Source organism: Chiloscyllium plagiosum, unplaced genomic scaffold (assembly GCF_037043375.1).
Source record: "Chiloscyllium plagiosum isolate Xiang-an unplaced genomic scaffold, Cpla_swu_hap1 HiC_scaffold_18, whole genome shotgun sequence".
Lineage (NCBI taxonomy): Eukaryota > Metazoa > Chordata > Chondrichthyes > Orectolobiformes > Hemiscylliidae > Chiloscyllium > Chiloscyllium plagiosum.
In genome coordinates, this window is record NW_028270156.1 from 62,601,042 (window position 1) to 62,626,500 (window position 25,459).

The 25,459-nt window shown below is 44.0% G+C and overlaps 1 protein-coding gene across 3 annotated transcripts in view; it reads right to left on the bottom strand.

The window, feature by feature from the left end:
• The window catches only part of LOC122557945 (N-acetyl-beta-glucosaminyl-glycoprotein 4-beta-N-acetylgalactosaminyltransferase 1-like), a 727,525-nt gene that overhangs the window by 266,625 nt on the left and 435,441 nt on the right, over positions 1–25,459 (bottom strand). For all 3 annotated transcript variants that reach the window (XM_043706193.2, XM_043706196.2, XM_087996738.1), the window contains 2 exons: positions 15,334–15,434; positions 14,436–14,503 (listed from right to left, as the gene is read on the bottom strand). In XM_043706193.2, coding sequence (XP_043562128.2) covers positions 14,436–14,503; positions 15,334–15,434 — 169 coding nt within the window. The remainder of the gene's footprint in view (positions 1–14,435; positions 14,504–15,333; positions 15,435–25,459) is intronic.

Sequence of the window (25,459 nt, forward strand, 5' to 3'; positions counted from 1 at the left end):
TAACAGTAGATCGAACAATTGAAGACTCCACTCTTACAGTCACAGAGTCATATTGCACGGAAACAGACTCTTCGCTCCAATCAGTCCCAAACTAAACTAGTCCCACCTGCCTGCGCTTGGCCCATATCCCTCCAAACATTTCTCATTCAGGTAATTATCCAATTGTCTTTTAAATGTTATAACTATACCCACGTCCACTAATTCCTCTGAAAGTTCATTCCACACATGAACCACTCTGTGTTAAAAAAGTTGCTCCTCATGTCTTTTTTAAAATCTTTCTCCTCCCATCTTAAAATATGCCTCTTTGTCTTGAAATCCTCCATGCTAGGTAAAAGACACCTGCCATTCACCTTATGTATAACCCTCATGATTTTATAAACCTCTAAAAAATAAGGTCACCTGTCAACCTCCTAGGGTCCAAAGAAGAGTCCCAGCATATCCAGCCTCTCCTTATAACTCAATCCCTCCATTTCCAGCAACACCCTGGTAAATCTGTTCTGAATCCTCTCCAGCTTAATAATACCTTTTCTATAACAGGGCGACCAGAACTGGACACAGTAACCCAGAAAAGGCCTCGCCAATGTCCTGTACAACCTCAACATGACGTCCCAACCCCAATACTCGAAGGTCGAGCAATGAACACGTGTGTTAAATGCCTTCTTAACCGCCCTGTCTATATGTGACACAAATTTCAAAGGATTATGTCCCTGAACCCCTAGCTCGCTCTGTTCAACAACATTACCCAATGCCCTACTTTTACTTGTATAAATCCTACTGCTGTTTGTTTTACCAAAATACAATAGCTTGAATTTAGCTTGGACAGATATGTTCTCCATAAACATCAACAAAAACAGAAGTTGCTGGAAAAGCTCAGCAGGTCTGGCAGCATCTGTGGACAGAAATCAGAATTAATGTTTTGGGTCAAGTGACCATTCCTCAGAATATGCTTCATCAAGCTGATGGTGGTTTGGAAGAATCACTCAATGTTCTAGAAAATATTACCAGGAGACGCAGAAAATTCTTCACCAATTTAAACTTTAATCTTGCAAAATCAAAGCTGTGACAGCCAGCAAAATGTCTTCCCTGACTGCCCCCAAGCTCTTCATCCTTCTGCAGTTTATACAGTTGTTGTTCCCATGCTTATCGGATAACATTAGCATAACCAATCATGCTGGCTTGCTTTGCCTTTCTAGACTAATCATTATCTGCCACACTGGTTCCCTCCATTACACTTAACCTATCACATTACAAAATCATCGTCTTCAGTATTAGCTCATCTATCAGTGATTTAACTAGCCTATCACAGTGCATTACCATTATCTGTTACTGGAGCCCTGGAATATGATCACGGGCATACATTGCAACATTAAGTTAACTACATAACTGCCAGAATAACTTCCATAATGCTATTATCAATACAATAACATTTTACCACAAGAGAATAGATATCTATTGTTGGGTGTGGCATCATCACTTCTCTAGGTTTCAATTGTTTCGTCATTAGAAAAGCTAATAGAATGTGATAGTTTATCATGAGTGGAACTGAATACCAAAGTGGGAAGGTTACACTTCAGTTAGACAGGGCATTGATGAAACCATGTCTGGAGTACTGTGCACAGTATTGTCCACCTTAATTAAGGAAGAGTGTAAATGCATCAAAGGCATTTCAGAGAAAGTTTACTAGGAAAGTTTACTAGAAAGTTTACTAGGAAAGGCCAAACTAGGCTTCTAACCACTGAGGTTTAGAAGCTTAAGATGCAGTGTTATTAAAACATGTAAGATCTTGACAAGGCAGAGGGAGAGAGAATACTTCCTTTCATGAGAAAATCCAGATCTAGCAGTCACCGTTAAAAAGTCCGGCTTCAAAACAGAGATGACACCATTTTTTACTCTCAGAATGTTGAGTGTCTTCAGAATCCTCTTGCTAAAAAGTTGTTGCAGCCTCAAACATTTTGAAAGCAGAGGTAGATGGATTCTCACTAAGCAAGGAGTAAAAGCTCATTAGGGATTAGTGGAAATGGAGACTGAGGTTGCAATTAGATCAGACATGATTCTATTGAAGAGCAGAGCAGAGCAAACTCAAGGGGCTGGATGGTCTGCTCTTGCTCCTAATTCGTATGTTTGCATGTTCTTGTTGCAAAATTTTGCCTTTCTCAAGGCTTCAAGGTAATTAATTACTTAGCTACTGTACATCCCCTTCTTTAATACAATGACCGTTACAATCCATTCTTTAATGACAGGCAGAAAGAGTCCATGTCTGGCTACTGTTGCTGTTACAGGCTTTCAACTCTAATATTTGAAAGGGGTACCTCCCACAGGTTTCAGCAGGAGGCCTTGACTTAACAGTGGAAGGGGAAAAGAAGACATTTACATCTGGGTTCAAACATATTAAATTCAAAGTGCTTTTATACCTGAGTGGAATATTTGATTCCAAAGATGGACTTGCAAGTGATACTGACCCAGATATCACTGTGGTAATGATGGCAAAATTGTCAACGGTTGCCATCATTATTCCAGCAACTGACAGCAACTTTGAAAGTGCAAGCATGGACAGAATATTGCAGAAATCTCTAAGTTGCTGTCAGCAGAGTTATAACAGTCCTCTTGAAGAGTTGCAAAGATTCCCACATACTGCTATCTTCCCTCTATTCATGAAGTGACAAGAACTTCCATTCTAAAAACGGTTAGTCTCACTGCAAAATCCTGGAATAAGCTACAAGTTACAGATTTTTCAATGAGGTACAATCAAGTTTTTATCAACAGACCATTATTGCTACACAGTCTGAATGAAACTGAAAAAACATTTCTTAGCAATGTTAAAAAAACTCTACAAATATTAAATAACTTTTCTTTTTATTAATAGCTTTGTCTAGCTATATTTCAGCTTCTACCTGATTACAGTCACACTGTCTGAAAACTTTAAGTTATACATAAGGGATTGTAAATACTTTAAACTTCTGGATTTACTGTATGTGAACATTTAAATTTAACTGATTGGCACAACACATCTTTATTTGGCAGCAGAATGTAACTCCTCTGGGGAAAGGGAAATTTTCACCACAGAGATCACTAGATCTTTCTTCAAGGTTGGCAGTGACTAACATTGTTTTGTCATGAAATGCAAATAGGACATTAATTCCATAATTAGATTAGATTACCTACAGTGTGGAAACAGGCCCTTCAGCCCAACAAGTCCCACCGACCCTCTGAAGAGCAACCCACCCACCCCTATATTTACCCCTGACTAATCCACCTAACACTATGGGCAATTTAGCATGGCCAATTCACCTAACCTACACATCTTTGGACTGTGGGAGGAAACCGGAGCACCCAGAGGAAACCCACGCAGACACAGAGAGAATGTGCAAACTCCATACAGACAGTCACCCGAGGCGGGAATTCAACACAGGTCCCTGGCGCTGTGAGGCAGCAATGCCAATCACTGAGCTACCGTGCCACCCATTATTAGAAACTAGTACAAAACTAAACTCGGCTCACATTAACGTAAAAGTAAAAGGCCAGTAATTATACCAATAGCAAGATTTTCCCGCCAGCATAACACTGTCAACTTTGACTGTCTCTAAAATAGCTATTTTCTCAGTTACAGAAATCTTCATTAAGCGCACCGGGGAAAAGCTATTCTCACGTCCTAAAATGACAAAGTCGTTGATCTGAACCATTTTCCCAGCCCCGAATAATGTGGGCAATAGTGAGTCAGGTGGGAAAATGTGGTGAGATCTGAAAAGAGAGGTTCTTGGATTTGAGAAAGCAGGTTGGATTTCACACACAAGGTTTTAATGGTGAGGTGAGAATCACATTATTGAGCAACACGAGACCTATTTGCATGCATTGTTCTTATTCATTATTTCCTGATCTTCCTGTAGATCTTATTTGCTATTGAACCAGGCAGTAGGGAGAATCTAGACAATTTCCGAAATGAAAATCTGAGCAGGTACCTGGCTACTCCAGCCTGGACTGATCCGAATGAGTGCTTTACTTTTGTCTGACCACACAGGCTCAATTGCAAGCGATGTGAGGTGCTTGAAAGGGCAAGTGCATTAATCAGGCACTTTCAGAATGGGATGAAGGCGTCTGTAATCACAGTAGCCTGCATGTGGAATGCATCCATTATCTCACTGTGTGGGACTTATATCTCGCCATAAGTAACATTGACCATGACCATTGGTCATGACATAGTGATCTCTATGAAGCGGAAGTAAACACAAGAGACTTTAAATATATCAACGGTGTGAGACAACTCAAGGATTCATAGAGTGCACATAGCGGCTGAATTTCTCTCACCTTACACTGTAAGCATTTGTCAATCAGCTCTAATACTGCTTTTCTTTGGGACTGGGAGAGAATGGGGCTGGACAGGAACAAGATTTCAGTAATTCTACAGAACTTACAATGCCTTGCTCTAGCAATATACGAGACTGTCATTTGAGGTATCGTCAGTCTGTGCAATCTTTCAACGGACAGTGCAGAACATTTTACAAGGTCTACCCTGGGTCGCTACTTATCTAGATGCCGTGCTAATAAGAGGGAAGACCAATAAGGAGCATTTAGAGAACTTGGACACAGTCCTTAAACATTTCTCCAATGTGGGCTTACACCTTAGAGGGGAAAATTGTGTGTTCCAGGCACCCCAAGTGACCTACTTGGGTTACACAGTTGACATGACTGGGTAACACCCATTGGAAGATAAAGTGAGGGCGATCAAAGGTGCCCCGGCTCCCACAAATGTACCGGAGCTTAGGTCTTTCCTTGGACTGGTGAATTATTATGGAAAGTTCATGCATAACCTGGCCTCCATCTTGGCACCTTTACGTCAACTCTTAAAAGATGGTCAGCCTTGGAAATGGTCAAGTAGCAAGCCATAGCTTTCAGGGAATTGAAGAAGCAACTATCATCCTCTAACGTGTTGGCACACTATGATCTCAAGAGAGATCTACTATTGACATGTGATGCTTCCCCGTAAGGCATCAGGGGAGTATTAGCTCATAGGTGGTCCAATGGAGAGGATGCCCAATAACGTATGCATCCAGGACTTTTGCTCATGCAGAGCGTAAATACACCCAGATAGAGAAGGAAAGTTTGGCAGCCATATTTGGAGGCAGGAAGCTCCACTAATATCTTTATGAATGTAAATTTATAAAAATAATGGACCACAAACCCCTGCTAGGTCTACTTGAAGAGGACAAGGCAGTGCCACCCATAGCTTCAGGCTGAATTCAGTGGTGGGCTCTCATACTAAGTGTGTATAAGTACAAGTTAGAACACTATCCAGGAGATCAGGCAGCATCCAAGGAGCAGGGGAATTGACATTTCGAGCATAAACCCTAAATCAGAAATGAGGCTTGTGGGCCGGAGGGGGTGCTGAGAGACAAATGGGAAGGGGAGCTGGGGGAAAGGTAGCTGGGAATATGATAGTTAGATAGTTGGAGGAGAGGGTGGAGCTGATCAGTGGGAATGAAGGAAGATGAACAGGTAGGACTAGTTAGGGGGTTGGTGCCAAGTCGGAGGCTTGGGACTGGGATAAAGTTGTGGAGGGAAAATAAGGAAACTGGTGAAATCCACACTGATCCCAAGGTGGTTGAGGGTCCCAAGGCGGAAGATGAGGTATTTTTCCCTCCAGGTGTCAGTGGTAAGGGTTTGGCGATGGAGGAGGCCCAGTACCTGCATGCCCTTGGTGGATTGGGGGGGGGAGTTAAAGTGATCAGCCATGGGGCGGTGGGGTTGGTAGGTGCAGGTGTCCCAGAGATGTTCTCCAAAACAATCCGCAAGTTGGCATCCAGTTCCCCGATGTAGAGAAGACCACATCGGGTGCAACAGATACAGTAGATAACGTGCGTAGAAGTACAGGCACATTTCTGTAAATTTACCTGGACCTCCACACGCGTTATCTACTGTAATCTTCCCAGGTTAAATCTGACCATCCCGGACCTTGAGAGTGGGGGGATAGGGGGAGCAAGTCAAATAGCATCAGGAAAACCAGTGACATATAAAGTTCGGATAAAAGCAAATTACTGCAGATGCTGGAATCTGAAACCAAAAGAGAAAATGCTGGAAAATCTCAGCAGGTCTGGTAGCATCTGTAAGGAGAGAAAAGAGCTTTGACAAAGGGTCAGTTAGACTCAAAACGTCATATCTTTTCTCTCCTTACAGATGCTGCCAGACCTGCTGAGATTTTCCAGCATTTTCTCTTTTGGTTACACATAAAGTTCGGGTAGGTGCAATGCTCCTGAAGAAGTGGACCGCATAAAAGCTGCAAACTCGCAAAATGCCTTTGCTGGCTGAAGATGGGAATTAATTTCTTCTGAGACACTCCAGGTGGAAGAGGCGATTTACTGTGGATTACACAGCTCGTGTATCTGAGGCAGAGTTGGTGGAACCCGAGCCAGTGCTAAAACGCCCCAGGAGGAGCTACAACAAAAAGAAGCAACCTTCATCCCCCTCAGACACAAAGGGGGAGGGATGTAGTGATTGTGACAAGATCAGCCAGATGGATCACACAGAATCGGAGTTCCCTGGTTGGGGCTGTTAATCTGGTGCAATCAGGAAGCCCTGGCTGAGATATAAACAGAAATGTCAGACATCCTGTTCATTCTGAGGGAGCTGGACTAGTGTCAAGGACTAACCATGTGTAAATAAAGGGTGACTTAGTGACGGGATACCAGACTCTGAGAAGTTATTTCACTGCTGCGTTTGTTCAATGTGGCTGACCCTACATTCATCGGAATAAGGGCCACTATGTTGAAGGTCTAAGCACATGCATTCCAAAGCCCCCCCAGGTGGAGTTATCCTTTCATGCAGTAAGAAGTACTGGGCTATTCCATCATTTGGTTGTCATGTAAATACTGACTACTCCCATTACTAAGGACCTGCATTGCTTCTGACGTTTCCCATGTACATTCAGAGGAAGCAAGACCAATGGGTCCAGCCAACACTAGGGTTACTTCCACTGCTGCCACAATGCAATGAAGGTGCAGAGAAACAGAGGGGGAATGCATGCACCAGCAAAACCAGGATCATCAGTAACCTCCAATGGCTGCCGAACAGTCTCCACACAAAAAGTTCACCACTGAGGGGCCCCTCAGGAGAAGTCTATTGCCTGCTGCCACTTCCTTCAGATGACTGAGGCACAGCACTGCCACAGACTGAGGATGTCCTGGGATAGTGTCATAGAACTCTGTCATTTGCTGCAGCAGTTCTGGATCATTAAGGGATGGACAGCCATCTTATCCCCACTCACTGGTGTGACGATGCCATTTTGTCCTGGTTTTACTTTTTGAAGAGTCTCTGTAAGGTAGATGCACCGAACTGTCTTTAAGAAAGTAAACAATTTGTAAGGCCTTAGGGTTTTTTAAAAACGTTGGAACAATGGAAGCAGTCTGAGTGCCAACCATCGCATACCAGGCTTTCTAGTTTTATTTTCGTTTTTAGGTTTAGTTTTAAGCAAAAACCTTTGAGGTCTCAAAAGAGTTGGAAGCTTCAGTGAATAGCTCCTAACTGCTGCTGCTCTCTGAATTTCCTCTTGATGTTTGTTACTTCCTGGATTGGGGAGCTGCAGGTAAGAACCATTGTCTGAATTTGCATTTTTGCCAAGGGATGTGTTTATGGGATGTGAATATATCAGAATAGTTAATTAATAATGGGCACTGTTATCTATTATTCGATTACGTTTTCCAATACAGTAATTTCTTCTGTAGCGCGATAGTCACGTTCCTGTGTGACCCCGTGCTTTACAAGAAACGCGCAATCCAAATAACACTTAAAATGGTGGTGATGTGATCGTGCTATAACCAACACAAGTTTAAAAGTTTATGCTTTAGAAACAGTGTCCCCTATGCATCAATCATGTTACAGCAAATTGGTGTTGACGGAATGTGAATTCTGGAAGAACGATCTGTAGTTAAGTTATTCTAATTTCCTCTTTCTTTTAGAGTCATAGAGTCATAGAGATGTACAGCATGGAATCAGACCCTTCAGTCCAACCCGTCCATGCCGACCAGATATCCCAACCCAATCCAGTCCCACCTAACAGCACCTGGCCCATATCCCTCCAAACCCTTCCTATTCATATACCCATCCAAATGCCTTTTAAATGTTGCAATTGTACCAACCTCCACCACTTCCTCTGGCAGCTCATTCCATACACGTACCACCCTCTGTGTGAAAAAGTTGCCCCTTAAGTGTCTTTTATATCTTTCCCGTCTCACCCTAAACCTATGCCCTCTAGTTCTGGATTCCCCCACCCCAGGGAAAAGACTTTGTCTATTTACCCTATCCATGCCCCTCATAATTTCGTAAACCTCTATAAGGTCACCCCTCAGCCTCCGATGCACCAGGGAAAACAGCCCTAGCCTTTTCAGCCTCTCCCTGTAGCTCAAATCCTCCAACCCTGGCAACATCCTTGTAAGTCTTTTTTGAACCCTTGCAAATTTCACAACATTTTTCCAGTAAGAAGGAGACCAGAATTCCACACAATATTCCAAAAGTGGCTTAACTAATGTCCTGTACAGCCGCAACATGGCCTCCCAACTCCTGTACTCAACACTCTCACCAATAAAGGAAAGCATACCAAACACCTTCTTCACTATCCTAACTACCTGCGACTCCACTTTCAAGGAGTTATGAACCTGCACTCCAAGGTCTCTTTGTTCAGCAACACTCTTTAAGGCCTTACCATTAAGTGTATAAGTCCTGCTAAGATTTGCTTTCCCAAAATGCAGCACCTCGTATTTATCTGAATTAAACTCCATCTGCCACTGCTCAGCCCATTGGCCACTTCTCTGGTCCAAATCCTGTTGTAATCTGAGGTAACCCTCTTCACTGTCCACTACACCTCCAATTTTGGTGTCATCTCCAAACTTACTAACTGTACCTCTTATGCTTGCATCCAAATCATTTATGTAAATGACAAAAAGTAGAGGGCCCAGCACCGATCCTTGTGGCACTCCACTGGTCACAGGCCTCCAGTCTGAAAAACAACCCTCCACCACCATCCTCTGTCTTCTACCTTTGAGCCAGTTCTGTATCCAAAAGGCATGGAATCCCTGTATTCCATGAGATCTAACCTTGTTAATCAGTCTCCCATGGGGAACCTTGTTTGCGTTTTAACTACAGTGTTTAAATCAATTGTGTTTTGTTTAACATTGAGTAGTTTGACCAGTCTCATCACATCCGGAATACGCACTTCACATCGACCTTCAAAATAAGAACAAGTTCCGGTCTAGGCTACCTTCTTAAAATATTTTGAGGGGGTCTGGTCTAGTCCATAACAGTCAAGATGGCAACTTCTGCCACTGGCTGTCTCTGAGAAGCCACTGGGGACCTGTGTGGGATCAACTCATGGCTGTTACCAATACAGTTTGGCCCAATTCACAGGGCTTCACTTCCCTGCAACTGCTGCAGCCCCGGCAGTCGGCTTTGTCAACGCGGATGTCTTTCCCTGGCTGTCGGCACCAATAGACTCTGCACACATCATGCAGAGAGGGCCAACTTCCTCAATAGGAAATGTTTTCATTCAATAAATGTACAAGTGATCATCAGTTCCACATCTTAAATATCTGGGCTGGGTGCCCTGGGAGCTGCCACAGTACCTGGAAAATACACCTATTCTTCCTGCCAGATTCCTTACAAGATGGTGACTGGGAGATAAGGGCTCTCCTCTCCAGCCAGGCTGCATCGTACAATTGCCAGAGTAAGGCCGAGTGTCGATAAAATGCAGACATTCTTCAGCCCTTTCTTTATTCATTCATGGGATTAACTGGGTCAGGATTTATTACTCATCCCTAATTAACCAGATGGCAGTTAAGAGTCAACCACATTGCTGTGGCTCTATCATCACATGTAGGCCGGACCAGGTAAGGATGGCAGTTTCCTTCCCTAAAGGGCATTAGTGAATCAGATAGATTTTTCCAACAATCAATAAAGATTCATGGTCACCATTAGACACCTAATTCCAGGTTTTGCTGAGTTCAAATTCCACCATCTGTTGTGGTGGGATTCGAACCCAGGTTCCAAGAACATCACTTGGGCCTCTGGATTAACAGTCTAGCAATAATACCACTAGACTATTACCTTCTCTGGGCCATTGTGGAAGATGGCTTGGTTCATTCTTTGGTGGGATGCCTTGCAGTAAACCCCAGACAAGTGTGGCACATAATCCTCACCCTCACAAGAGAAACAGGCAATGGAGGGATGTGAGAGCTGGGAGAATTGCAGCATTACCCCAAGGAGGAAGGTGAGGACATTGAATGGGAGACTTACCAACTTCACCACAATATAGCAGCGCAATATCAGGCATTTAAAAAAAAGGCAGACAAGACTTATTTGACACCCAATTCCATCTGATGTAAGCTGGATGAGGTAATCCCTGACTGACTATAAATTTTGTAAAACTGTAAATCTGTTGCCGCTCGAAAGGTGAGTGATCCCTGTCTATCCCCAGAGACAACCTTTGTTTTCATAGAATCCTTATATCGTGGAAACAGGTCATTTGGCTCAATAACCCTCCAAAGTGTATCCCACCCAGACCCATTCCCCTACCCTGTTACTCTACATTTATCCCTGACTAATGCACCTAACCTATACATCCCTGAACACTACGGGCAATTTAGCATGGCCAATTCACCTAACCTGCACGTCTTTGGATTGTGGGAGGAAACCAGAGCACCCGGAGAAAACCCACACAGATACAGGGAGAATGTGCAAACTCCACACAGATAGTCACATGAGGCTAGAATCGAACCCGGGTCCCTGGCACCATGAAGCAACAGTGCTAACCCCTGAGGCACTTTTGCAGTTCTTCAATAAAAGCTCACATTTTCAACTCCTTGAACACTGTGCAACAGGTAGTGCTCCCAACATTGCATAGTGATAAGATGTGACGCTACATTGGATGCTAGGGAAAGAGCAACACTCCTTCAGACAAGTTTCTAATCTAAACTACGATTGAGGATAGCTTCATTCTCTCAGCTGCAGTTACTATGACAGTCAATCAGACATGTGCTGATGTAAAGTGGCCATACATTTTTGACTGTGATCATCTATTTCCAATGAAGTATCACCTTTGACATCTACATGCACTCAGAAGCTTTTCTTTTTCATTTCCCTCCCACTATATGTACTTCAAAGGGCTATAACTAGCTGGCAGCATTTGACCGCTGGGTTTCAAATATGGTGCTAGCGTGGCTGGGACCTCTCGGCAACAAGTTCTGCCGCTGCTGGAGTGTGAAAGACAGTGACAGCATTGTGCTGTAGAGGTGCAGTGCATACGTAATGAGGTGAGCAGTGGGGTATTGTGCCAGATAGCTTGCCAGTGCTCACAGAATGCCACTCTCCAGGAAATGCCCCAATATTGACACGCAGCTAATGCTTGAATATTTCAGCCTATCAACTCATTTTCTCTCCACGGATGCGAGTTCATCGTAGTTTTTGTGCTTATTTCAGGCTTACAGAATCAGCAATATTTTGCTTTCCGAATACTGCAAGGCTTGTCTATATGGGAGGGCACAGTGACTCAGTGGTTAGCACTGCTGCCTCACAATGCAAGGGACCTGGGTTCACTTCCATTGTCGGGAGACTGTGTGGAGTCTGCACCTTTTCCCCGTGTCTGGTTGGGCTTCTTCCAGGTGCTCTGGTTTCTTCCCACAGTTCAAAGTTAGGTAGGGCGGCCGTGCTAAATTGCCTATAGTGTTGGAGGATGTATAGGTCAGATGGATTGGCCGTGGGAAATGCAGGGTAGAGTGGGATGCTCTTTGGAGAGTTGGTGCCAACTAGATGGGCTGAAAGGCCTTCTTCCCTGATGTCGAGATTTTATGATTTCTACGATCTCCAAGCCAACTCTTGTACATGCCTTCAGCACACGAGAATTTAATGGCAAGACAGTCTGACTTCAGCCGGCTGACAATATTTCCTCAAGTCAGCGAGCCCAATTTGGCTTTCTGTGCCTTAGTCAGGATTATTTGTGGGCAAGGTTTGCACACGAACAATCCGCATTGTTAAAGAGCCAGGAGGAAAGGATTATCAGAGCTTGAAATGGTTTTGGAGTTCTTATTGCAGCAAGCAAATGTTTCCAAAGAAACCAGAGGCGAGAGAGAGAGAGGAGCTAGTCAGATTGGAAATGCACTGCAAGATTGTATGACTCCATGATCTATGAAAGTGAACCTGCCTCACATTCAGATACAAAATAACTCAAACTTCAAGACAAGGTCAAAAGGCTGACAGATAAATGATAAAAATGAATGAATGTGGTGCATACAGACTGAGGCATGCCGTGAGCGGCATATACTACAATATACTGTCTAGCTAATAAGCTCACAGCACACAACAGAATACACTCTCTGCTATTAAAATATTGTAAAAGTGTAAGTGGAAAAAGGTTTGTCACTAAACCAAAATGACGCCATTTCCTTTGGTTTCTGTAGCAGGTAGACATTTTGGAAACCCAGCTGTAAAATTTATCCAAACTGATTGCTGATATGTTACTATACGCTACCTAAACTACTGTCACTGAGCGGATGACACACAAATATTTAGGTGGAAACGTCAGATTATTTTTTTTCCAAAATTTTAGCATTAGGAACCACAAATCTTAAATGTGCCCACCCATAAATATTTCATTATTAACTAGATAATTCAAGTCTTTATTGCTTCATTCATGCATCTGCTGAATCAATAGTCGCATTTATAAAACCAAATTCTTAATGATCTCGTCTTTATTAACAGGAAAATACCTCTGTCCCTTCAGATTCCCATTTGGCTAACATTCATACTCTGTGTAAGTCCACCACCTTTCACTTGGACGCCATCAAAAATAGTCACCTCGCTGAGTAATAATGGGTGGAATCTGCATCTCATGCTGATGGTGAGGTTGGAGGCAGGAGTTCAGTTGGGATGGAGCTGGAGCATACCTGACCTGGCTTCCTGCCCATGTCCACTCTGCCACCAGTTAAGCAAGACTTAAAGACATACTTCCTGTTGTCCCTGATGTAAACCCAGCAGTGGGTGACCCTGTTGCCATGCAGTGCGCATCACAGCTGAAATGCCACGGACAGCTTGTCACCTCTAGGGGTCTTGGCACTTTGATCAAAAGCACTCAAGGCCTCATCAAGGGACAGGAAACCCTCAGTCCTTGCTGCTGAAATCCTTCACCTTTCTATGCATGAATCACTCTCGTAACCTTCCTGGCATTTCTGCGCTGTGGCCTGGCCCACATGGTGTTCTTTGCAAATGGGCAGCGCCTCCCCACACCACTGCTGAGCACAAGAGCTTTAAGCCTCTGAATGCTCCCAGGATCACTAATCCAAGGGAAAGCTTACCTTTGGTCTCACTACAGTCTGATTCATGTTGTGAGATTGGGAGTCTGACCTGCAGCTGTACAGTAATCAGAGGCTGCTGCTGCCTCTTTGCAAGACCCACAGAGCCATATGTCAATCAATGGCATGTGGCATAGAAACAATTTAACCAGGAGGTTGGACGTTACTAACCCCCTCTCAATGCCCCTTCACAGGGCATGTTTCTAGCAGGCGAGCACATACAATATGATGGGTGCCCTGCCCACATCCTCCCCATCCATCCACAACCTGGCAGCCATAACATGGGTAAATCCCCCATTAGGCTGCCTATTCTTCGTTCTACTGAGTTCTTTTAAATCAATTGACAATTAATCTGCTGACATTGTCACGATATATTTGGCCAACTGCAGCTAGGCCAGATTACAAACATGATTTTTGAAGAGGTTTTTTTTTGTAGGTATTTTTCTAATCAACTTGTTTAGAGATGTTATTACACACCTCTGGGACTTGAACCCAAGGCCACTTGGTTCAGAGGGAGGGACACCACCACAAAGGAGGGGTAAAGAAGGGGGCACATCAATGAGTTGTGGCATCACCCCAAGAAGTCACCTGAACCATCTCCCCACACCCCTTCCCCCCACCCAACAAACTTCATTCCTTGCCATCTGCTCTCCAATACCTGTCCCCCACTATTTACCCCTCCCCAAGCTCTCCAATCTCTCCTCATCGTCAAATCAGAATCTACCTTTCTCTGGTCAAAATCACTCTTTACGTGTGTCTTCCGACAGTCCCAGCAGTGCCCACTACAACGGTCTGAGCTATTGGGACCACTGGCACTGTTGGTCAAACTCTTGAGGATAGGACATCTATTCACTGGGAGTCAGCAGACCCACCCTGTGTCAGTTTAGCCCTCCCTGTTAACACTGCAGGGGGGTTTTTTGAAAGCCTCTTAGGTTGGGACCAACTTGCCTTTGAAAGGGGGTGCTAGGCCACAGGCAGATCGATCCCATTAAAATACAGTCATGGGCCGTGTTACAGGGCACCAGCAATTAACCTTTCAATCCTAAGCTTTGTTCATTGTGATTTAATTACAGTGTTCATTAGGCTTTACAAATGGAATAAAGTGCTTACTGGACTGGATTGGAGACTTGGGATCTGAACTTGGTAAACTCGCCTGGAGCAGCCCATTCTGTTCCCAGCTGAAAGATAAGCATGGGAAGAGTTAGTCATTTTACTAACATGGTCCAGCTGTGAAGGTAGGTGATAGACTACAAATGATAAATTTTAAAAAGAAGCCACATTATCTTGCACAATTAAAAGAACACTTGCCAAACAATCCCAAGTGTGCTAGGAATTACACTACCCTTTAGTTTCAGTTCAACAGTCAGGATTGCAAAGAGGCTCAATTCTGTGGTTACATATTTTCATATGTAATTTCCTGTCCACAACAGGAAAAATGAATACATGCCTTTTATTGAATGAAACAAAGCATTGGTGTGTCTGTGTGGGGGAGGGGGGGGGGGGGGGGGTAGCAAGAGTTTTCTGGTGCATTCCCCCTAGCAACACCTTGACCAATCAAATCAATTTGCAAACCAGAAATTCCCATTTTCTTACTCAATAGAAATTGTTGCTCCCTCTAATATTTGACACCCCTGTATCTCTCCCGGTGAGTGCAAGATGAAAAACGTCAATGGCAGGTAACTTTACAGCAACATGGATGGTCAGTGCTCAATATGCACGGCCGATATGAATGGTTTTAAAATGGTATGATAAGGCTCATTAACACCTTACAGTAGATGTCTCCTAAGAGAAGAGTAATGAGTCAAGTGTTTTAAAAGAAACCTGCATAACAGGATATAACATTGACCAGAATATGAAGGAATTCCGTTTTCACGCTTAGAATGTAGACACACAGATCAACAAAATAAAATTAGTCTGATCACAAAAGATGATGTTTCAGTGCCGCAGCAATGAAAAGCCCCAAATGTCTGTCAAACAAGATAAGTGAGACCCAGTTAGAATTCTGTACCTTGCCTACGTGCATCAGGAGTCTGGCGTTTGCAGGACTTTCATCAGAACTGAGCCAAAACTCCGAATTATCATCTGACGCAATTGCAAACTGGAAATCACCTGGAGAAATAGAAATGAAGTAAATAAAGTTGGAAATGTACATAGATGATGATAATAATCTTCAGGACTATTCTGCCTTTAGACAGAGACTATACGATAACCAGGGAGAAAGGAAAGCAAATTTTGTAGTACTTTTAACACACGCCAGCCTGCAGTCAATCTACTACCAAAATAATGCCAACATTCACGGTACATGGAAACCAAAACTTGCTGACCGAGGTGAGTTTGAAAAATGATCAGCTTGTTAATCGATTCCCCTTTGAAAGGTATTGCAAGCTGTGTAATTGCCATATTTGTTTGGTAGATGTGAATTACAGAAAGATAAGACTTTTCAGTCTGTGTATCTTCTTACTGACGTGGTAATTATAAATTATTGCAAAATAGCCTCACTGGTGCCAAATATCAACAATTACAAACCTGAAACCTCATTCCTTTAGGTCTTTAATTGTAGTTGGAGATTTTAAGAGTGTTAAAAACTAAGTTTTCTTTCTTTTCTCTTTTATAACCAAACCTTACTTTCCAAATCTTCATTCTCTTTCCCTACCTAATGTATCATTGAACACATTGACTTTAAACCAGAAATTCCTTTCAATCCTTGCTGCGTTAATTTCACAATCCTTCAGTCTGACTTGCTTCTCCTTTTCACGCTGGTCTCATCTACCTGACTCCCTTTGCTACACCATTATCAGTTCACAACGTATCACTAAAGTTCCACCCAACTTTCTTTTGCTGTGCGCTGCTAAATTGTGGGGGACATCAAATTCTCCCTGTGCAGTTACTTAAAAAGACCAAGGATGACCAAGAATTCCTGGGCCAAGCAACAACAACAAATGGACAAACCTGTGCTATCAGAAGGCAGCTGGAGACAGTGGCAGTGAGCATCACAGGAAGAATGCTGAAAGAGAAATTTAACTGGAGAAAAACTGGGTAGAAATTTTAAATTGACTGACTCGTATTTGTGCTTTGTGAGAACTTCAGTGCTGCCTAAAGGAAACCTTGCTTCTCATGCAACAAACAGAATCCAGCCTAAACACGTCAAGGCAAATTCACTAAATGATGGACAGAATTAGATATACTTTTGCTGGAAATTACAGTCCATCATGTCAGATTACAAGGCCCATTTCGAATACTTGCTGGATTCCACCTGAGAGAAAAGTGACAAGTAATAAAATTTTGCCCTGTGGTTTCTGAGCTTGGGGAAGATCTTTGACATGCTGCGCTCAAAGTTGAATCAAGTGCAAATTAAGACAAAATCTTCTACTGACCACCTGGGTAAAAATCCCAAAATTGTGAAAGTCTGACAATTAATGGCCAGTGAAATGACAAAGTAAGCCACCCATTATGAACGGTATTATAGCTAGACAGTAAATGCAGCCTTGCCAATTTCACTCACACCCCCTGAATATAGTCAAAATCACTATTCTTGATAATATCCTGCAGTTTGTCAGTCAACAGAGCTTTCAGTCTCGCTTTCATGGACAGAGTGGATCATGCTCTTGGAGGAAATTGAGATGGCAGCAATCAGTACGCAAAAATTCTTCCAAGTTACAAATGTTACAGCCCCATCACCAGCATATTTCAAGGTTGGCAGGTGTTCTTAAAATGCAAGTGTCTCCCATTTCGTGCCCAGTAGAGGCACTGAGTGACCTGCCTGCTCTATTGGGGCCTTTGGTAAAAGGTCTCACCCCAGCATCCCCCAACCCCACCACTCCTTTTTATCTATGACAAGGCGATGTCCAAGTCAGGTAGGTAGCAAGGCTGGGTAAGCTGGTATCAGGCAGGAGGGTGCAGAGGGCAATGGGCTTTGGAGGTCACCTGTGGCCTTCGGAGGCATCCATCCCATAATACCAGATCTCCCCTTTACTTCTCCCCGTTCACACACCACCTACCTCCACCATTCCCGTTTCATTCACTCAGAGCTGTTAGTTAAACTCCACTGATATCCCAAACATAGAAAAGAAGGCCATTGAGCTCTTTGACCCTGTTCTGACATTCAATGCAATAATGGCTGATCGTCCCAACTCAGTATCCAGTTCCTGCATTCTCCCACTTGGATCCCTTTAGCTCCATGGACTATATCTAACTCCTTCTTGAAAACTTTCAACATTTTGGCCTCACCTGCTTTCTGTGGTGGAGAATTCCACAGGCTCACAACTCAATGGGTGAAGAAATGTCTCCTCACCTCAGTTCTAAATGGCCTGCCTGGTTCTGGACTCGATAGTCATTGGGAACATCTTTTCTGCGTTTACCCTGCTTTGAGAGGTTTCTACACGATGTGCCTTCATTCTGCTCACCTCCAGTGAATATAATCCCAAATGATCCAGTGTCCCTTCGTAACCTGATTCAACACAGCATTGACAACGCTGTCAGACAGGTTTGATGACCTGGCCAACCTTGCCTCACCTATATCATTGATTGCTCAAACCATGAAAAGCTCATCAAATACTGCAGTGATCTCAGAAACTCTCAAGCATTATCGTGATGGCTTCACAGGGCACCAGATTAAAAGCATCACAAAAATAAATGGCAATAAAATAAAAGTGCCCCAGTGACCTAATGGATAAGGTGCTGGCCTCCTGAGCCAGGGATTGTGGGTTCAAGTCCCATCTGGTGTGAAAATTTACTTTAGGGTGGCTCAGTGGTTATCACTGCTGCCTCACAGTGCCAGGGACCCAGGTTCAATTCCTGCCTCGGGTAGCTGTGTGTGGAGCTTGCACATTCTCCCCGTGTCTGCGTAGGTTTCCTCTGAGTGCTTCGGTTTCCTCCCACAATCCAAAGATGTGCAGGTGAGGTGAATTGGCCATGCTAAAAAGCCTGGTGCATTAGTTAGGAGTAAATACAGGGTAGGGAAATGGGTCTGGGTGAGTTACTCTTCAGAGGGTTGGTGTGGACTTGTTAGGCCGAAGGGCCTGTTTCCATATTGTAGGGAATCTAATCTAAACTTGATATTCCACGAGTCTTGGAATGCAATCTTGAAGAAGGTCATGACTAATCTGCACAATTCTCACAAAAGCAAAATCCAATCTATTCTGATTATTCCGTCTGTCTCTGAGGTACCCAAAATGTGGCCAGTAACATTCCAATACAGCATCTTAATTACCCACTATCAAACTCAGACATAAAATAGTGAACTACTTCTTTCCTGATTATTTGAACAGATTTCGAAGGTGAGAGAAATCTAGCTGAGAGTTCACTTCAATTATTCTTACTGCAAAATATTCATTGTTTCACATTTCTTACAGAATATTACATATCTACTGTCATGATTGAAACCATCTCTGCAGGGAACTTTCAGGATTATCCATATATTTGGGCAGATCAGAAAGCAAAGCTCCTACCGAGTCGAATTTTGAATCTCTTTTTATACAATTTTCTGGTCCCTGCTGGATGCTTCACAGTTCTGCATTTTATGTAGCTCCATCCCCTACCAACAAAATTGTCAAATAGTGATGAAAGACTTCAGCTCTGTTCACACTGTACTGTAGCTTCTCTATCATTGCTTGTCCCAAGCCATGGCTTGATCCGATAAAACCTTTGATGCATGCTGTGCAGTAACACTGCCACTTTACAGTGCCATAATCTCTTCCCTTCCACTTGCTTCTTCGGTGGGTCTGATTCATCGTAATTCTGACAACCAACTCCCACTTTGGTCCACATTGTCTACGTAACTTCTTTATGCGCTTGTCCTTATGGTATGTTTAGTTCAATCCTGAAATACATCTGCCTCCAATGTTTTCACGATTCGGAGATGCCGATGTTGGACTGGGGTGTACAAAGTTAAAAACCCACAATACCAGGTTATAGTCCAACAGGTTTATTTGGAAGCAGCACTCCGAAAGCTAATGCTTCCAAATAAACCCATTAGACTATAACCTGGTGTTGTGTGATTTTTAAGTCTGTTTTGACTATAACCTGGGTTGGTTAGGAGATTGGACAGGGACCTGAGGGGATCAGGTCAAAGTCTGGGGGGGGGTAAAAGATCTGGTATTAGGATTGTTTCGATGGAGGTTCTCGACATAGAGGAATTGTCCAGGGTGCGCTAAGATGGGAATACCGCAGGTGCCCTTGTGCAACTCCAACTACGCTGGAATAATCACTACCTGGTAGCAGAAAATCTGCCCCAACAGGTGTATAGAACATACTGAACTAGAACCAAACTTGAAACCACACAACACGAGCTAGACATGGCAGGGAAAGAGTTGGTAATGTGATACAACCAGGGTGATGTTAGACAACATGATACAGGTGGCTGCGATACAGGCATGGTGAGATTGGTCAATGTGACACAAGCAGGGTGAGGTTGTGCAATATGTTACAGGTAGGGTGAGGTTGAAAGAAGTGATACAGCCAGGGTGAGGTTGGTCAATGTGATACAGGCAGGGGGAGGTTGGTCAATGTGACACAGCCAGGGTGAGGTTGGTCAATGTGATACAGGCATGGTGAGGTTGGTCAATGTTACACAAGCAGGGTGAGGTTGTTCAATATGTTACAGGTCGGGTGAGGTTGAAAGAAGTGATACAGCCAGGGTGAGGTTGGCCAATGTGATACAGGCATGGTGAAGTTGGTCAATGTGACACAGGCAGGGTGAGGTTGTGCAATATGTTACAGGTAGGGTGAGGTTGAAAGAAGTGATACAGCCAGGGTGAGGTTGGTCAATGTGATACAGGCAGGGGGAGGTTGGTCAATGTGATACAGCCAGGGTGAGGTTGGTCAATGTGATACAGGCAGGGGAGGTTGGTCAATGTGTTACAGGCAGGGTGCGGTTGGTCAATATGTTTGTATTTACAAACGAGAGGGACCGTATTGTTGAAGAGAAGAGTGTGAAATGGACTGGTAAGCTCGAGGAGATACTTGTTAGGAAGGAAGATGTGTTGGACATTTTGAATAACTTGAGGATAGACAAGTCCCCCGGGCCTGACGGGATATATCTTAGGATTATGTGGGAAGCAAGAGAGGAAATTGCAGAGCCGTTGGCAATGATCTTTTCGTCTTCACTGTCAACAGGGGTGGTACCAGGGGACTGGAGAGTGGCGAATGTTGTGCCCCTGTTCAAAAAAGGGAATAGGGATAACCCCGGGAATTACAGGCCAGTTAGTCTTACTTCGGTGGTAGGCAAAGTAATGGAAAGGGTACTGAGGGATAGGATTTATGAGTATCTGGAGAGACACGGCTTGATTAGGGACAGCCAGCACGGATTTGTGAAGGGTAGGTCTTGCCTTACAAGTCTTATTGAATGCTTTGAGGAGGTGACCAAGCATGTGGATGAGGGTAGAGCAGTGGATGTAGTATACATGGATTTTAGTAAGGCATTTGATAAGGTTCCCCATGGTAGGCTTATGCGGAAAGTCAGGAGGCATGGGATAGAGGGAAATTTGGCCAGTTGGATAGAGAACTGGCTAACCGGTCGAAGTCAGAGAGTGGTGGTAGATGGTAAATATTCAGCCTGGAGCCCAGTTACAAGTGGAGTTCCGCAGGGAGCTTTTCTGGGTCCTCTGCTGTTTGTAATTTTTATTAATGACTTGGAAGAGGGAGTTGAAAGGTGGGTCAGTTTGCAGATGATACGAAGATTGGTGGAGTTGTGGATAGTGAGGACGGCTGTTGTCGGCTGCAAAGGGACTTAGATATGATGCAGAGTTGGGCTGAGGAGTGGCAGATGGAGTTCAACCCTGCCAAGTGTGAGGTTGTCCATTTTGGAAGGACAAATAAGAATGTGGAATACAGGGTTAACGGTAGGGTTCTTAGTAAGGTGGAGGAGCAGAGGGATCTTGGGGTCTATGTTCATAGATCTTTGAAAGTTGCCACTCAGGTGGATAGAGCTTGTAAGAAGGCCTATGGTGTATTAGCGTTCATTAGCAGAGGGATTGAATTCAAGAGTCGTGAAGTGATGTTACAGCTGTACAGGACTTTGGTTAGGCCACATTTGGAGTACTGTGTGCAGTTCTGGTCGCCTCACTTTAGGAAAGATGTGGAAGCTTTGGAGAGGGTGCAGAGAAGATTTACCAGGATGTTGCCGGGAATGGAGAATAGGTCGTACAAGGATAGGTTGAGCGTGCTAGGCCTTTTCTCATTGGAACGGAGAAGGATGAGGGGTGACTTGATAGAGGTGTATAAGATGATCAGGGGAATAGATAGAGTAGACAATCAGAAACTTTTTCCCCGGGTACAACACAGTGTTACAAGGGGACATAAATTTAAGGTGAAGGATGGAAGATATAGGGGAGATGTCAGGGGTAGGTTCTTTACCCAGAGAGTGGTGGCAGAGTCAGAATCATTGGTGAACCTTAAGTGGCAATTGGATAGGTACATGGATGGGTGCTTAAGCTAGGACAAATGTTCGGCACAACATCGTGGGCCGAAGGGCCTGTTCTGTGCTGTATTGTTCTATGTTCTATGTTACAGGCAGGGTGAGGTTGGTCAATGTGTTACAGGCAGGGGGAGGTTGGTCAATGTGATACAGGGCAGGTTGAGGTTGGTCAATGTGTTACAGGCAGGGTGAGATTGGTCAATGTGATATAGGTAGGGGGAGGTTGGTCATTCTATTAAGGCAGGGTGCGGTTGGTCAATGTGATATAGGTAGGGGGAGGTTGGTCAATGTGTTACAGGCAGGGAGAGGTTGGTCAGTGTGATATAGGTAGGGGGAGGTTGGTCATTCTATTACAGGCAGGGTGCGGTTGGTCAATGTGTTACAGGCAGGGAGAGTTGGTCAATGTGATATAGGTAGGGGGAGGTTGATCATTCTATTACAGGCAGGGTGAGGTTGGTCAATGTGCTACAGCAGGGGGAGGTTGGTCAATGTGATATGGGCAGGATGAGGGTGGTCAATGTGTTACAGGCAGGGTGAGGTTAGTCAATGTGACACAGGCAAGTGGAGGTTGGTCGATGTGATACAGACAGCGTGAGGTTGGTCAATGTGATATAGGCAGGGTGAGGTTGGTCAATGTGACATGGCTCACAATGAAGTAATGCAATCTGATTTGGGCAGTAGGGAGATTATGTAAAGTGGCACAGGCAGCAGAAATGTTTTAGAAGCCAATAAGGGTAGGTACAAATTTATAGAGTTAAGAACAAGTCATTGGACCTGACTGGGTTAGGGGCTGTCGATAACACAGGCACATGAAGCATGTTAGGTCATAGAGTCATACAGCATGGAAACAGACTCTTCTATCCAACCAGTCCATGCCAACCATAATCCCAAACTAAATTATTCCCACCTGCCTGTGCTTGGCCCATATCCCTCCAAATGTTTCTTATTCATGGACTTAACAAAATGTCATTGAAACATTGTAACCTGTTCCCTTCAAGGAATTATGTACCTGAATCCTGAGGTCTCTCTGATCTATAATACTACCCAAGGCCTTACTTTTAATTGTTTTCGTCCTGCCCTTGTTTGTTTTACCAAAATGCAATAACTCGCATTTATCCAAATTAAACTCCATCAACCACTCTTCAGCCCATGGACCCTCTGATCAAGATCTCTTTGTAATCTTAGATAGCCTTCTTCACTGTCCATTATACCACCAATTTTGGTGTCATATGCAAACTTACTAACCATGCCTTCTATATTCTTATCTAAATCATTTATATAAATGACAAACAAAAGTGAATCCTGTGGAACACTGCTGGGAACAAGCCTCCATTCCAGAGTCAACATCCCGCCACCACCCTCTGACTCTGACCATTAAGCCAATTTTGTATCCAATTGGTAAGCTCACTCTGAATCCCACGTGATCTGAAACAAAAACAGAAACTGTTGGAAAATCTCAGCAGGTCTGGCAGCATCTGTGGAGTGAAATTAGAGTTAATGTTTTGAGTCACGTGACCCTTCCTCAGAACTGATGGTAGCTTGGAGAATGTCGGTATTAATGAAGAGAATAGGGTGGAGCGAGAGGGTAAGGAGTAAACAATAGGGGGATAGAGCCCAAAGAGAGAGAACAACAGTTGGACAGCCAAAGGAGTGGATAACAATCCAGCTAGGAGGGTGAATAGCTGTCAATGGGGATGGTTAGTGGCTAACAATCGGTTGTGTGTAATAGCAGGCCATGTGATAACAAGGCCTGGGGTGTGGAAATTGGGGTAAGGACATGGGAGAAACTCAAGCCCTAAAGTTATTGAACTCGATATGGAGTTCCAATTGTTGAATTCCCAAGTGGAAAAAGAGCTGCTCTTCCATGTTGTGCTGGTGCACTACAGTAAGCATGAGATAGATATGTTGGCCAGGGAACAAGGTGGCAGGAAACTGAAAACTCAGGGTCTTTCACCCCATATAATCTAACTTTACCAATTAGTCTACTGCTCTGGATATTATCCATGTCCCTGCTCTGGATCTAAGCCACTTCCCCATTCTGGATCCAATCTACTTGCCTGCTCTGGACCCAATCTATTTGCCCGCTCTGCACCCAATCTATTTGCCTGCTCTGGATCTGATCCTCTTGGCCCACTCTGCATCTGACCTGGCCTTCAATCCTGGAAGCCAGCTCCTGCCCTTCCTTGAATCCAGATAAGAGACCCCTTCATCCACGGGAGCCATGCTCTCCTTCACCTGCTCCTGACCTACTCCCCCATTTCCTCAGCCTCCCCTCACACTTTTAGCTCCAAGCTGGCTCCTTCCTTCCCTGACACCCCCTCCCATTTATGCGCTCCAAACCCAATCGTTTTCTACCCCCACACTGGATACACTCTTCGTCCACCTAGGAATGATCTACCTCAGTCCCTGCCCACCCTTGAGACTCTAACCCCCGACCCCCATACTGTACCCAGTATGCACCTACCCATGACCTGACACCCACCTTTCTCTGTGTCACTGGAATGGATTTCTCCCATCCTCCCTGACCTACCCTAAACAATACATCACTTCCTCAGCCCCTTCGTGACATTGTACCTTTGAACCCTACCCTGCCCTCTGGCATCCTAACACACACAGACACACATAGAACTGCTTCCTTTCTTAAAAGCCATAGAACAGAGTGGCATTCTGCATGGGACTGGTATGTATTAACTTATTCTGGGAAGGTTCTGTGGTCGTCAGAGGCTACGAAATGCACAACATCCCTGAATTTATCTGGATGAAGGAATCGCCTGGAGTAGCCCCAGTTTCATTCACTTCAGTCCATCACCATCTCAAATGAATGAAATATAAATGTTATGAATGCTAATTTTCATGCTTGAAAATTGCCCTCCTGTAATGTGAAAAGGCGATTTGTGATTCCTCTCTTGAGATCCACCGAAAAGGTCGATGTGAGCAAAGTGATTAAATGTGCAATCTGTTCTTTTATTTTATAGCTATGAAACTTGGTGCACATTCTGTCTTGTCTGGATAAACAGAACAGCTAGACTCTTCTTGTCTGTATAAGGTTACATGCATTGGTGTGGCTGCAGCTTTGGCAGGCATCTTATTTTTGTTTTTAAAAAGAATCAGCTCTTGTTTGAGCAGCTGGTGTCAGTAGTCTTCACCAGGACGATATGGCCTCACACTGCCCCTATCTGATTACAGGACCTGTCCTGTTGCATCAGAATACAAAACATAGGGAATAATAGATGAATAAAGGTATTGAGGTTCGAGTCAACAATTAAGAAAAGAATCATATATTAGATACAGGCAACTGTATATCTTGAACTACATAAAGACTGTAGGGGCATTCTTAAAGCGGAAGATCAGGAATGCAAAGAGGGAATATGAGATAGCCCTGGCAGATAAGGTAAAGGATAATCCAAAGAGATTCTGCCAGCACATTAAGAGCAAAGAGAGCAACTGGAGAGAGAGAGTAGGGCCCTTAAAGATCAAAGACTTCATCTTTGTGCTGAACCTCAGGAGATGGGAGGGGTACTAAGTGAATATTTTGTGTTAGTATTTACTTGGGAGAAAGAAATGGGGGCTACAGAACATGGGTAGATAAATATTGAAGGCTTGAAAACAGTTCACATTAACAAAGAGGAAGTGCTGGATGTCTTAGAAAATATAAAAGTTGATACGATTTCTGGACCTGATCTAGTGTATCCCATGACACTGTGGGGCGTTAGGGTGGAAA